At 36.9% G+C, this 14,252-nt stretch overlaps 2 protein-coding genes across 2 annotated transcripts; both read left to right on the top strand.

Annotated features, from left to right (window-relative positions):
* Positions 1–441: 441 nt before the first annotated feature.
* LOC130148124 (parvalbumin, thymic) lies at positions 442–8,371 on the top strand. Its single transcript, XM_056336328.1, has 5 exons — positions 442–515; positions 2,304–2,371; positions 3,189–3,321; positions 3,588–3,697; positions 5,002–8,371. The coding sequence occupies exons 2-5, from the start codon at positions 2,311–2,313 to the stop codon at positions 5,025–5,027; spliced, it is 330 nt and encodes a 109-aa protein (XP_056192303.1). The 5' UTR covers positions 442–515; positions 2,304–2,310; the 3' UTR covers positions 5,028–8,371.
* A 3,059-nt stretch (positions 8,372–11,430) lies between these two features.
* Positions 11,431–13,670, top strand: LOC130148399 (parvalbumin beta 3-like). The gene is made up of 4 exons (XM_056336896.1): positions 11,431–11,527; positions 12,209–12,341; positions 13,123–13,232; positions 13,645–13,670. The coding sequence occupies exons 1-4, from the start codon at positions 11,467–11,469 to the stop codon at positions 13,668–13,670; spliced, it is 330 nt and encodes a 109-aa protein (XP_056192871.1). The 5' UTR covers positions 11,431–11,466.
* Positions 13,671–14,252: the final 582 nt, after the last annotated feature.

Here is a 14,252-nt window from a genome sequence, read left to right as displayed (position 1 = left end):
AAACAATATTTGAGCAGGATATTTTAAAATATTTTTTTCATCATCCAATGATGAAACTTAATCACATGTAGCATCTACACGTAACAAGTTATCACATTAAAACATTCATTAAAGGCATCTTTTCAGAAGTTAGTAGTGCTTCATTTCATCTGACTCCTTGTATCAAGCATATCAGATAGTGGGTTTTCTCCTGCCCTACATCATATGGAGACTTAGTATTTTCTGCTTAAATCAGAAGAAATTTAATATGACTCTGTCCTTTTCACCTATCTGGCCACTTATCTTGTTTCGTTTGCAAATATCATATGCATTCTCTTGAGATAAAAATAGTGCAAGATGATTAGTTAGGCAAGTTCATTTGACACCATTCCCGCTTCGTGACGCTGAAATCTAAAATCTGTATATGGTATACAACTTAAAGTATATATATGCAAGCTCAGCTCTGCTGGAGACACACAGCAAGTACGTTCCTTCCAACCAGACTGCTTCCTTATCCAGTCAAGAAGACCACAAAGGTAAGCTGATTAGATCCTCTGCTTTCAGAAAAAGAAACACAAAAGCAAAATGCTCCCTAAATGGAAAGCACCTATGCAATTAAAATATCTGTTCTTATATCAGATGCCAGTATGTCGTATCTTTACAAGCTAACATAGAACAGAATCAGCATTCAGATCACAGGATGGAAAAAGACAGGAACGATGCCCCTTGTGAAAAATGCTGCAATTTTTAGGTTTTCCTTCAACTCTTCCCCATTTTTAATCCTGTCAGCAGTGAGAATTAGGTAAATGGCAGAGCTCCAAATTATCTTGCCTAGTGCTGAGAGGGGGGAGTACTTTACACAGGAAGCCGCTGGGACAAAATAATTGCTAGCAGAACAAAAGTAACTCATGTGCCTTAGCTGGAGAAGTACCCATTGTCATCAGCATGATTTTGTCCCATTGTCTCCTTACACCTTCTGAGATACTCATAAAGGAACTGAAATGATTGACTATTTTCTCTGCTGCAAACCAGTGGGTAAAGAGGCAGCCATTTCATATTTTATGCAAAGTTTAAACCTGTGTGTAGATCTCAAACCAGCACACAGACTATAAATGGTTACCAGCACTGGTTTCTTTCTCATGAATGCTGCTTTCCATGCTTAGACAAAAGAATGATGTTGTTGAAGATCAGTTAGGGATTCATGAAAATATATTTCTGTTCTCTTATGGGTTTCAAGAATAACTTTTCTATGCCTTAGTTCCTCTCCTTTCATTAACATGAAGCTACTTTACAGTAATGTCGTAAGTTTTAAATTGTAACCAGTCCACACTGCTGTGTGCAGTTTACCAAACTGTAAAAATGTATTGTATGTTCACACAAAAAATTGACTAGAAATTCAGACCTGGTAGCATTTTCTTAAGTGATACATATTACATTGGCAAACTACTGCAGCTGTTGGTGGCTGAATGGGACAAAAAGTATCTGTTGTCAAATGCTGCTGTATCAGAAGAAAATCCCTCCTTCACTCTACTAGGAATGAATATTAAGTCTCAATACCTCTGTTCTAAGCACATCAATATACTGAAATGCCAAAACCTGGACAAAAATCTGGTTTATTATCACCTACATGGAATTAAAAACAAACAAACAACCCACACACACACAGCATACCTAAGAAAACTTTGTTATAAAGCTATCATGAAATGTAGTCTTTTAATGATGCAGCAGCCCAGCAAGCCACATTTATAGTGTAGTTATGTTTATTGTTGCAACTAAACAAAGGAGGAACTTACTCTCCAAATTTAATTTCCTTGAAATGAGTAAAATTATTATTACTTATCCTATACTACTATTTTCATTCTTTAAAAAGATCACTACATTTATTGATAATAATACTAGATTTTCTAAATTCCAATAACATTTATCCCAGATATAGTCCTAGACCACATACTAAGCCATAATTTTTATGTATGCTGTAAATATATGCCAATTTTAATTGAGTAATAATCCACCTCCAGGCAAACCTACACAGAAGTCATGAAGTTTTGTGGTGCTAGACACCTTTGATTTGCTCTCCCAGTGCAGTACAGGCATCAGATCTTCCTGAAGCCCCACACTCCGGCATGCAGAATTCCTCCCTCATTACCCAGCTTTAAGTGGAAGCACCTGCTGTAGACATCTGTTACAGTATGCTCCGCTTACAATTAAATGAATAATGTCTCCCCTATCATATACTGTCACAGCAGCAACTTCAAATAGAACCATGAAAGAGGTAGAGAAGTCATTTTAATGACTAAGTAGCTCACATTTAATTTATTTTACAGTTCAACAATGGCCATCACTGACATCCTTTCTGCTAAAGATATTGAATCTGCTCTCTCCAGCTGCCAGGGTAAGGAATGGTCTCTCTGCAGCCAGAAGATGCATATCATTTTTATGTCTTAAGATGACATGCCTATCATTTTCCCCTTAGATTCCTTCCCCGTGAGATCTCTTTCTAGCTACATTACAGTGTAGCCCCTTGAATTCAGAATGTCTCACAAATGGTTACTTGCTGGGTAACATTCCCCAAAACACAGAACTGCAATTAAAAGGCCTCGGTTTCAGTTAGGGCTGGCTTAACTCTAAACTCTGTCAATTTTTGTCAATAGTTGGCCTTTTCCTTCCAAATGTCAAAAAAAACCCCCTCAGCTTGCAGAATCAAAATGTCATTTCTGAAGTAATGACCAGTCTCAGTTCTCTCAAGAGTTCCTTGGCAAGATCAAGCCAATTTTCCAAATGCTCAGGAGTTATTTTGACTGTGAAATACTTACTTTTCTACCAAATTCTTCACCAAAGTAAGGACTACGTGAAAATGAAGTAAAAATTTTAACAGTTGGTCTGTAAAACACAGTGGCACACTAAATATTTATTATTAATTGTGTGTTAATAATAAATATTAATAGTGTTTGTTATTTTTAATAAAGCATGCTTTAGCAGAATGTGCATTGTAGCAGAAAACTTCAAACTGGCTAAAAGGATATATCACCACAGGCACGGAGTGGTTAGAAAGGGAAATTATCCACTCCATCTTCTTTTCTGCTACACTGGGAAACAAGGGAAAGAGGAGCAGGCTGATGCTTAAGAAAAGACATACACATTCTGAAGGAATACATACAGTAGGAGCAACTTCAAGGGAAAACAATTTAAACTACTTATGTTTCTTTCAGCTGATGATTCTTTCAACTACAAGTCTTTCTTCTCCACGGTTGGTTTATCCAGCAAAAGCCCTGACCAGATAAAGAAAGTTTTTGGAATCCTTGATCAGGACAAGAGTGGTTTCATTGAAGAAGAAGAGCTTCAGTAAGTACTGTTCAGCTGATTATTTCTTTTAAAAATGTAAACCTTTGAACTCACTTGGTGTCCTAGAAGAAACTTGCTGTTATTTTAAAAATAAGACATAGTTCTTTGTCTTTCCTTGAATCTGTGTGGATTTCCTCAGATAGTAAAAGCAGGCACTACCTTATGGGGGTTTTGGCATGGGTTTCAGAACACCAGAAATACAAATATGCTAAGGATATTTCAGAGAATAAAACTGAAGCACAGTACTCTATCCTCTTCTATTTCAGGCTGTTTCTGAAGAATTTCTCTTCGAGTGCCAGAGTCCTCACCTCTGCGGAGACCAAGGCTTTTCTGGCTGCAGGTGATTCTGATGGTGATGGCAAAATTGGAGTGGAAGGTGAGACTTTTGGAAACTTCCTAAAATTTGTGTTTTAAAATGCATGCATTTAGGACTGAATTTAAACTGTGTCATGAAGAATACATCCAAGTACTTTGGCCTGGTAATTTCTCCACAATTTTTATACTAGCGAATACTCCTTTATTTTCATAGCTTTATTCCCATTTGGTCTCTGTTGCAGCAATAGCATATTTAGGCCCAGTATAGAGCCTGTTCTTCCAATCAATAATAACAGCTTGGGGGTCAATTCTGCCATGGGTTTGATCCATAGACCCAATGTGCCAGATTTTTAAAACATCTTGAACACCTATTCGTTATTTGAATTTCCATTTCGGCAGTGGATGCTCTGCACTTCTGGCCATATAATGCTTTCATTTTAAAACACACTTCCACCTAAACAAATTTATTTCTTCATTTACCACTATCAAACACTGGCCAATATTACTAAGTGGTCAATTCAACAAAGTAAAATCAGACTGGTGTTGTTTTTCAAAGCTAGAACTGCTGCAATGCAGCACAGAATTTTGTGCTGGAGAGTTACTTGATCAGTGCAAATTTCACTAGGCAGTCCCTCTATGAGAAACTAAATCCAATTCCTAAAGAAAACCTCACAGGGATGATGTGAACTGGCCAGGATATTTCTTTTAGAAATTGCAGCAAAGGAAAATAGGACATTATGCATCATGTATTAGAGATGAAGTCACTGAAAACGGGGCTGTCTCAGCTGAACTAGGACAGGTGGCAATAACTCTAACAGACACACGTGCTAATCTTAGCCAGAGTTTGGGAGGGGAGAGAGATACACTGTTGGAGGAATTTGCTTTAGCAGCAGATTTTGCAGCTTCTGTTTATAAGCCCCAAATAGGGCATTATATTATGCAGATCTTAGCCCTTAACCATTGAATCTCCCATTCTGAAATCACATCACTACTGATATCTTTAATTGTGGAATAAGAAAACCAAAAAAATCCCTCATATTGAAAGCTACAGGCTTGACCTAATTAACTCTCTGCTTCCTTGGCTATTATCAGAGTTTGTAATGGGTTAGTTTACCTTTAAGTCAGGATTTCCCACAAATATGAATTTACAGATGCACTCCTCTCTGCACTTACTTTTTTTAAGGAGTGAAAAATCTGTTACGCCCCCAGAATCTCAGTTTAGCAGTAGGTTGTGCAGTGTTATAATAACTTTGGGAGCCCTCCATGGCTAGGAGTTTAAGTCATTTTTATCTATTTTTCTAAAGATGTTTAAAACCACTTGCACCTAGTTTTATTCCCTGCCTTTCTTATTTTCTTCCTTGACAGAATTCCAGTCTCTGGTGAAGGCATAAACAGCATTAGGCCAAAGGCAACCTTGGACTGACTCTTCCAATTACCTCGTCCAACAAGCACTTCGCACTCAGCATGTGTTTGTACATTTTTTATATTGTTTCAGCCATTAACAATTCCCCATACATGAAGTTCACACACTGGATTGCTGAGAAATCTTGCAATGTACAGATGTTTTGGTCATGTGGTATTGTTACATTTCCATTGTAAAGAAGGCACTTTGTGATTTTCAGCCACTCATAATGTTGAAACTGTGTCGGGAAGAAGGGAGAAAAAAATTTTTAACAAAACAACTTAGGGGGAAAAAGCTGCTTTTAAAATTTTGTTTAGGTTTTCCATCATCATACTTGACCATGCTGAATCACCAGATGCAGTTCTGAAGATCTTAAACAATATGACATCTTTTAAGGCTTAACTGTACTGATTTCATTGAGTTTTATTTCTGCTTAATTCTCTGATCCTTGAGAAAAAGCAATGCTAACAAGACAGCTAAAAATAACCTATATTAAGACCCAACCCTGAGAATATGAGAACAAAAATTTAGAGGAGTTGACACATAGCTTAAATCATGGAATAAATTTGTGTGTGATTTTACAAAATTAAGTACTAGGCTACAGCATGCATCATCAGAAAGTATTTATGGCTTAAAACGTAACTCTCCTTTAAGAAGATTTATCTTTCATGAAATCTAAGGCAACTGTGAGATAGAAGAGAAGGGTCTAATCCCAACTCTGACACTGTCACAAGTCACAGTCCCCTGACAACATGGGCCACAGGCCTGGAGGTCTTCCTTGTGAATCATGAACACGTTGCTTATTATTTCTTAATATATACAAGACAATAATACTTTGCCACATTTGTGAATGTCTGTGTTTCCTACAGACAAAACAATGGCCAGTCTTGCTGTTTGATTACCTTAAAGCTCTGTTACAATGCTAAATAATGGCTTTTACTCAATTCTTTCATTTATAATATGAATAATCATCTATATAATTCATAATATTAGCAAATTTTCTTAAGTCTGAAAATTTCTAAGAGCAAGTCTTTCCTTTAATAAGTGTCTTACAGGATTCAGAGCAAGTTATAACATTGTCTTCTTTAATGGACTAAGTAAATACTGTTCATGGTGAAATGCAGAGCTCAACAGACTGAGTAGATGTGCATTTCTGGCTGAGTGGGTTGGAAATTTCCCCACCAACATTTAGTTGTCTCCTTTCCCAGCTACCATGATGTGGTTCCAGCTCACAAGTAGACTGTCATTTTAATACTCCCTGCTGAAACTGGATGATAATTATAACATAATTTGGCAGCTGTTTCGAAGAAGAGCAGAAACAAAGCCTTCTGGAACTTTTATGTAACACTCAGTGTTGGCATTTCCATGAATTGTGAGATGATTATGTGAGGCAAGTACAGCTCACTCATACCCAGGCATGGAAGAGAGCTGTTCGGCAGATTTAAGATGGCTAATGCAAAAGAGGAATTCTAGCAATCAAACTCACTGAAGCCTTGGCAGAATTATAACGAATATAAATCCTAATTCTATCCCCACCGCCTTTGATGTTAAATATGGGCTTAAATTATAGCTGCTGTTAATTGCAGCACTGAAATATTTTGCATAATGATGAGACTCTGTTGGTTCCTTTTTCCTATCTGCTGAAGAAGAAAACCCAGAGCAATCCAGATCTGCAGCAATATACAGATCTAATATATACATTAGCTCTTCATGCTGCTAATCCCTAAAATATCACGTCACTAGTTCACAAGCAGATGGCACACAAAATACCATAAGTGACAGACCTGATACTGCATTCCTTGCGCATCTGAAAGTCTCATGTGGAATGCAAGACATGCAAGACTGCATAGTGGCCTATCCTGTGTTTCAGAGATGCTAAATAACTGTGTGTCCCTGCCTTCTGATGCCACAAGGGGGAACTAAGTACTTCTGAGGATCAGGCGTATGTTGCAACTTTACATACAGCTTCAAGAGTATTTTGTTTATGAGAAAATCTGTTCTTCTTAAACAGTAACTCGTGGCAAGAAGATGAGTTTAATCTTATTAAAACCATCCAGCCAATTCGTTTTAAAGAATTACAATAAAACTCGAAAAAGTCTCCAATTTCACAAAAAGCCCATAGACTGTTCAGCAAAACCAATGCCTAGTCACTATTGTGACTAGTCTTCTGTCGGCACAAGGTTCCACATTTTTAGAGCTAATCAGACTAGAGAGGAATATTTCGCACCTGAAGGAAACAAATGTCAAAAATGAAAAGTTTTCTTGGAAGGTTCATTTCAATGAATTTAAGTTCAGCCAGTGGCAGCCTTCAATTTTCTTAGGGAATAGCACAGAGTGTTCTCTGAACTTGACAATGTCATTGCTCTAGAGAAAATCTTTGATTGCAGGATGTCTGTTGGATGCCATCTGAAGTAGTAGAGAAACAAATAGTGATATCACAATTTTACCAAAATTAAGGTATAGAATCACAAGAGTAATTCATGCTGGAAAGGATCTCTGGAAGTGTCCCAATCACTTCATCAGAAGGCCAATTGCTCTGAGTTTGAGCATCTTCAAGGATGTAGGTTCTATAGCTTCTCCGGGCCACCTAATAAGTAAGGATTAAATCTTCTGCATTAAGCTTTTATGAATGAAGTACACAAATAAAACACTGCTGAGTACACCATTAAAAACCAAAACTCTGTTAGAAACTGTTTGTGCAACATCAAATCAGAAAAGATCTAAAAACACTCTGTATTATCACACTTGTTCTCAGGTTTAGAGTAAGACCATCCTAATCAGTATAATACTCAGTATAATATTGCTTCATAATTCCCCGGATAAAGGAAATGTTGTTTATGTATTTTACCTTTACTATATCAATTAAAGAGCAACCCAAAAAGTGAGTGGCAGATCTGAACGCCAATGAGCCCAAAACCTGAGTTCTCAGACATGCTTCAGTTCCCCCATTACCCTGTATGAGCAGTTTAAACTCTTATTCTCCCAACACTTCTTGTGAAATAAAGATGTACTATGATCTCTTTAAGTGGGAATGAAACACAAAGAAATTGATTGTCCTACATAAGCTCTTAGAAAAAAGCATATTAGAGGGCCAGGGTGTCGAACCCAATATCCCAAACCCACCCTAACATTCTAGCCACTGAATCAATCATCTCACTTAAACTGAAACTTTGGGTTGTCCTGAATATATCAGCAGAATCATGCATAAGATCTCCTGGTATTTAATGGAAGCTGGCTGCCTCCTAACTTCATGTTCCTTTGGAAATCCCAACCTAGAGCCATTTGTAAACTTCAGATTCAATTTCAGCTCTCCAACTGTTTGAAATCTCACAGTCATCTTCTAACAAGTAAGACAGCACAGAAAGGGCAAGGGGATGTCAGAACATTCATCGCACACATCGACTGGTAAAGTTTCTCCCTTGAGTTAGCAGCCAGCCCATGTGGAAAATCTTTGATGCAGCATCATCAGAGGCCCCTGGAGCTCTTCACACAAACAGTGTGGGCAGAGGAGGCCAAGGCTGGATTCATTTCCTGGAATGGGTTACTGAAATAGATACATCTTGATTAAATCCCTGAAGAGATACGTACCTAACATTTTCATGTTTAATTGTTCATATATTTTAAAACATTTTAATAAGTGGATGCTGTGGAATATGAACTAATGTAAAGTGTTCACATTTTTTTAAAATTTAATTTCCACATTACTTTTCCTTGCAAGCACAGAAAGATACCATTACATTGGTATGGACTTTCTGGTACATTTTCAGCACTAAAGTCCTATATATCTAGCAGTTGTGATATGGCTGCTCCATAACTTTGGATTTGTTTGTCAGCATGTCCTATGCTCATGAAAACAAGAAAATCAGAGTGTTTGTGTATCAAGCTCCAGAAAAGAAAATCAGATCATCACATCAGTTATAATATGGAAAGAAGGTACCCCTAGACAATGCAGTACCCTACAGTTACAGAGATATTACTGACCCCAAGTTCAAAGGGGAACTTATGTCAAAGCAGAATATGCAAATACTTAACTCAAAGGGAATCCCATCAGTTTCATCACAACTAGATATTATCAGCTGGTTTTTCGTAGATACTAACTTTCTGCTCTAACTCCCAGGCCTCCAGAACAAGCTGATCTTGTATTTGCAATTATCTCCCTAACAGACTGCAACACTTAGCCAGCATAAAAATAAACACAGTAAAACCTGGCTTTGTTAGACAGACAAAACAACCTGTTCTTCCTAATCATCATTAAAGAAAAATCCTCTGGAATTCTTTCAGAGTTTTCAATCTAGTCTGTTTATATTCCAGTCTTTCAAGTGATTTGGTAGACTAGACTTTTTTTCTTTTAAATATCTTTTCCTTCCTCTTTTCTTCCTTGCTCATGAGCGCCCACCTGCTAACGTGTTCTCATTCTCAGTTCCTTGGTTTTCTCGCACCCCAAGTAATCCCGGAGAGATTTCATGGCTGGACTTGACTGTCTTTGGTGCCATCTACAGGCAAGTTCTGGTTTGCCACAGAAATACTCAAACTTTTTATCGATAATGCTTTGTAAACTCAATGTGGTCTTCTCACAAGGATTATTTCTTGAATGTCCAGTAATTCCAACACAACTATCAGATCCTGTCTGATCTCAGGCCATACTCTCAATTACTTCCTAGGAATCTGAAGCACAGACAAAGCTAGATTCCCACATGGGAAGGCTGGATCACTTAGTTTATATATCCACCAGCTGAGAACAGAACGTCCTTAAAAGTAACTTGCTCACTTGATCTTATATAGTCCAGAAATGTAAAATGTAAAACAAAAACAAAATAAATTTTTTTTCACAAGATAGAATTTACCACACAGCATAGGTTTGGAATAATATGATTAGCGCTTCTCCTAAGCATTCTTCTCTTAAAGAAATGATCAAGGGAAACTTAGGATGTACAAGATGAGGTTTTGTCTGTATTTTCACTTATATAATTTTTGAAAGACAGCAATTTTATGTTATATTGACCAAGTGTTAGGCTTCATTTTAAATGTAATGGCATTACTCACATATTATTTAAATCTACAATGCTAGTCTGTGCACATTTATGTATGTGTCAGTGTGAAATGTTCTCCTAATGGCTTTTACACCATTGGCCAATTTCAGCCATTCTTGAGGCCATTAGGTCCTAACAGATTTCATGAGACAGCCAGGTGGAGGATCCTATTAATAACTAGTAAGAGAAAAGCTGCAGCTGGAGTTTAGCTATTATCGGAATCTTTACAGGAGTTTATTTTTTCACTACAGAAAGAACCAAATACCACAGATTTCACTGCTCATTTTCATTCCTTACTATTAATTGATGCATACTGCTGTGTGCTGACGAACAACCGACAACCTTCATTCTATAAATGGACACATTTCTTTTCATGATTTAAAATGTGCACCATGCAATGGATTAATACCAAGCAAATGTCTTCAATATTACACTTTTATAGCCTAAAGTACCTATTTCAGTAATTGGGTAGCCAAAGCTTATATATCAGCTTATTAAAAATACTTTGGGCTAATTTAAAATTAAAATTTTTATCTGTGACATTCTACTTGTATGTCAAGATATATCTATCACAAATGTATCACTATTAGTATTATTTGAAGATTATTTGGGCAGAAGAAATGTTTCATGGGTAATGCCATCAGGATCAGGCCTTTGAAAGTCAAAGTCTACCATGGAGCTGTCCATTTGTTGCTATCATTATGCAATATTAAAAAATAATTTTATTTTTCATTCACAGATCAAATATCAATCACTAGACTAAAAATAGATGCAAGCTAAGAGCATTTACTTTGTACGGCACTAAACCTTACATATTGTCTAAGACACCATGCACATTCCTTTGGGATATAACTACCAATCTGATTAGCTAGCAAGTCTTGTCAGCCACAGTAACTTATCCCCTGGGGCATCTGAGCCATCACGTGGCTCTAGGACATCTGTAGAAGGTCAAGAGGACTTTACTAAGGTCCATGTAAGTCATTATCTCTGTCATTTGAAAAAGAATTAAGTCAAGAGGACTCTGCAGATCTTTTACCTTACGTTTTTTTCTGTTCTTGGCTTGGGGAAAACTAGAGTGCCAAGGTGAGTTCCAGCTTTCCTCTGGAGCTTTTGAACACATCACAATAACCCACACAAAAAATGCATGGCAAGAACCAAAAATCCCCAGATGCTGAATACATGTATTTTGTCCTCAGCTTGTGCACCTGAAGACTTAACTAGAAATAATAAGCCAGTTAGCTCCTGCAGAGCAGCTCCTCTGGTTTGCCCTGGGACCTATGTTTCAACTGCCCCACTAATCAAACCTGGCTGTCCTCACCGGGCAGCATTAAAGGCTGACAGAGCAAGACCAACATGAACTCTACCCAATATTATTTTTCATTTTACAGTAGCTTTGACATGGCTCTTTCTGGTATCCTGACAGAAGCTGAAATTGTGGCTTGCCTACAAAGCTGTCAAGGTAACATTTATGTTTTACATTTGGCTTTTCAGTTTATCTAGCAAATTCCTTTGTCGTCACTACCCAACATCCCAATTCCAATGGAAACAGAAAAGGCTGAAAGGATGAACTAGACAGTATAATGTCGATTTCTTCTCCAGAGTACATGGTAAAATGTTCTTGTTATGTTTATTTGCTAATTATGTTTTAATTGTCTTATCAAAAAGAGAAAAAGGATGCAAGGTAATGGAATACATGCAAGTTTTAATCTTTGCCAGCCACGGTACAGGTACCCATCATTACTTATGCATTGTAGCAATCTTATATATAAAAAAATCTAGAGGCTGAAATACTGTTTTTTTCAGAGAATAATAATAAAATTCCTGCTGATTTCAATACAGACACAGTATTTAACATCAAGTTCTATGAATTTATGTTTGAGTGAAGTATCTATTTACAAATGTCTGTACTTGCATAATGAAGACCACAGTCAATATTTATCTTCCTAGGTTTGAGAGATCATTAATGGAAAAATCCCATTAGTCTGAAATAAACTCAGGAAAACCAAAGATTTGTTGACTGAGGTTTGTAATGACCCTCAATGTACTGCAGAACAGTTCACTGCTTTTTGACCAAAAGCCTCATATTTCTTTTGTTCCAGATCTTTAACTACTTTCCTTCATCTCTTCCTGCTTATTTCAGCTGCTGATTCATTCAGTTACAAAAACTTTTTTGTCAAAGTTGGTCTCAACTCCAAATCCAAAGACCAGCTCACAAAAGCCTTCCGAATTCTTAACTGGGACAGGAGTGGCTTTATGGAGGAAGATGAACTGAAGTAAGTAAATAAACGAGTTACCAACAGGCTTGTGTTTTATTGTCTAAAAATGCAGGATAACATCAGAACTATTCCCTTTCCTTCTGTCTCTTTGGATGAGAGACAATTGTGTGCCTCTGTGCACACACTTGGGCTGAAGGAGCTGCAAGACAAATAACAAAGGAAAGGCTAGATCTCAACGAGAAAACACTCTGATAGCACTGAAAGTACTTGTTGCATGTAGGGATAACTGACAGACTGTGAAGATAAAAATAGCAGTTCTGCTAGAGTCTGCTTTTTATTATTGTAAGATTTTTTACTAACTGAATTCAAAGAGCTTTTTTCTCTCATCTTTCTTTCTATCACATGAATTCTATCTTACAGTTCATATTAATCTGACTGAAGTTAAAAAGCAAGGTTAGAAAAATTCTTGCCGCTCTCAAAAGTCTACCACTCTCAAAAGTCTACATCTTAGGAGAAAAGAAGGAAGATAACAGAGAAGGGAAGATGAATCCTGCCACTATGGAGTCAGTTTTATTTTTGCCTTTTTAATTCAATGAAACCAAAATGTCACCAAGGATTTTCACATGTTGTGATGCCATAACCTCTTACTTTCTTACCCTTATTCTCACTGAAGTTAGAGGAAGTTTTGCCATTTAATTCAAAATTATTTACAAAGAGCTTTCGAAATAGTCTCAAGAATTGAATCAGGCTCAGAATTTTACAGCTATTACCAATACCAAACTCTCAATGCTTTTGGTACCGAGTATAGCTCACTCATTTGTGCTCTCACCTTTAACAGATTTTTCCTGCAGAGTTTATCAGCCCGTGCCAGAGCTTTGACTGATGCTGAGACCAAGGCATTCCTGGCAGCAGGTGACAGCGATGGAGATGGTAAAATTGGAGTGGATGGTAAGACTGCCTTTATTAAACAGAGTAATACCTGCCTCTGAGACTTCCTAATGGCTAGCTCTAGACAGCTGCCCTACTCCATACATTGGATGTTATGGAACTGATTCTGAGGTGCTCAGATCTGCTCTGTATTGTAGAAAGGATCTAACATAGCAGCTGGTCTATATTTTGCCCTTAGCTACAGGTGGTCAGTCCCTTTTTTATCTACAGAGATTGTTTTCAGGACTGGAATCTAAAGTAATGTATTTATAAGATTTCAGTATATAATTTCACTGGTTTTTTACTATTGAACTATGGTACAATGTGAGCTGTGGTACAGTTTTACAGTACGTTTAAAATTAAGAAAGTACTTTTTTGACTGTGAAATTACAAAATATGGTCCCATTTCATTGTTCTGTTATTTCTTTTTCAGAGTTTCAAGTTCTGGTCAAATCTTAACAAGCAGTCAAGATACAGACCAAGATATCTGTGCCATTAACAATCTTTCCTATTGTAAGCCTACTATTTGTTTATATATTTTGTACCCTGGAAGGTCATGAACAATTGCTGGCAAGTGATTTCATATTGCTGGTAAACATCTGAAGTAGTGCAAGGACTACTTAAACCACATTCCTCAATGTTTTAAGCAGAAGATCTTTATACCACTGGGAGACTGAACTAGAATCCATTCTGCTTATCTGAATTTTGGGCATTAAAGATACTATATAATTATATTATACAATTATAATTATTATATAATTAATATAAAATCAACCAGATCCAAGATTAATCTAATTACTGAAATAGCAATACATTTCAAATTCTCCAAGAAATCACTCGCCTTCCTGCCCACCTGATGGCACTATTGTTCCACTTACAGGAAGTTAAAACAGTTAAGTTAGTAACGAAGTCAGGGTTCTGGTTGAAAATTAAGTGTGATGACGTCATCGTGGTTTTGTCATAATACAAACACACACAGCAATGATATTAGGTTACAAAAATGAACTAGTTGCTAATGGTTCCTATCTAGACACTACGGTG

Source organism: Falco biarmicus, chromosome 4, assembly GCF_023638135.1.
Source record: "Falco biarmicus isolate bFalBia1 chromosome 4, bFalBia1.pri, whole genome shotgun sequence".
NCBI lineage: Eukaryota > Metazoa > Chordata > Aves > Falconiformes > Falconidae > Falco > Falco biarmicus.
Note: the sequence above shows the minus strand (reverse complement) of the source record. Positions and strands in the feature narration are given on the sequence as shown.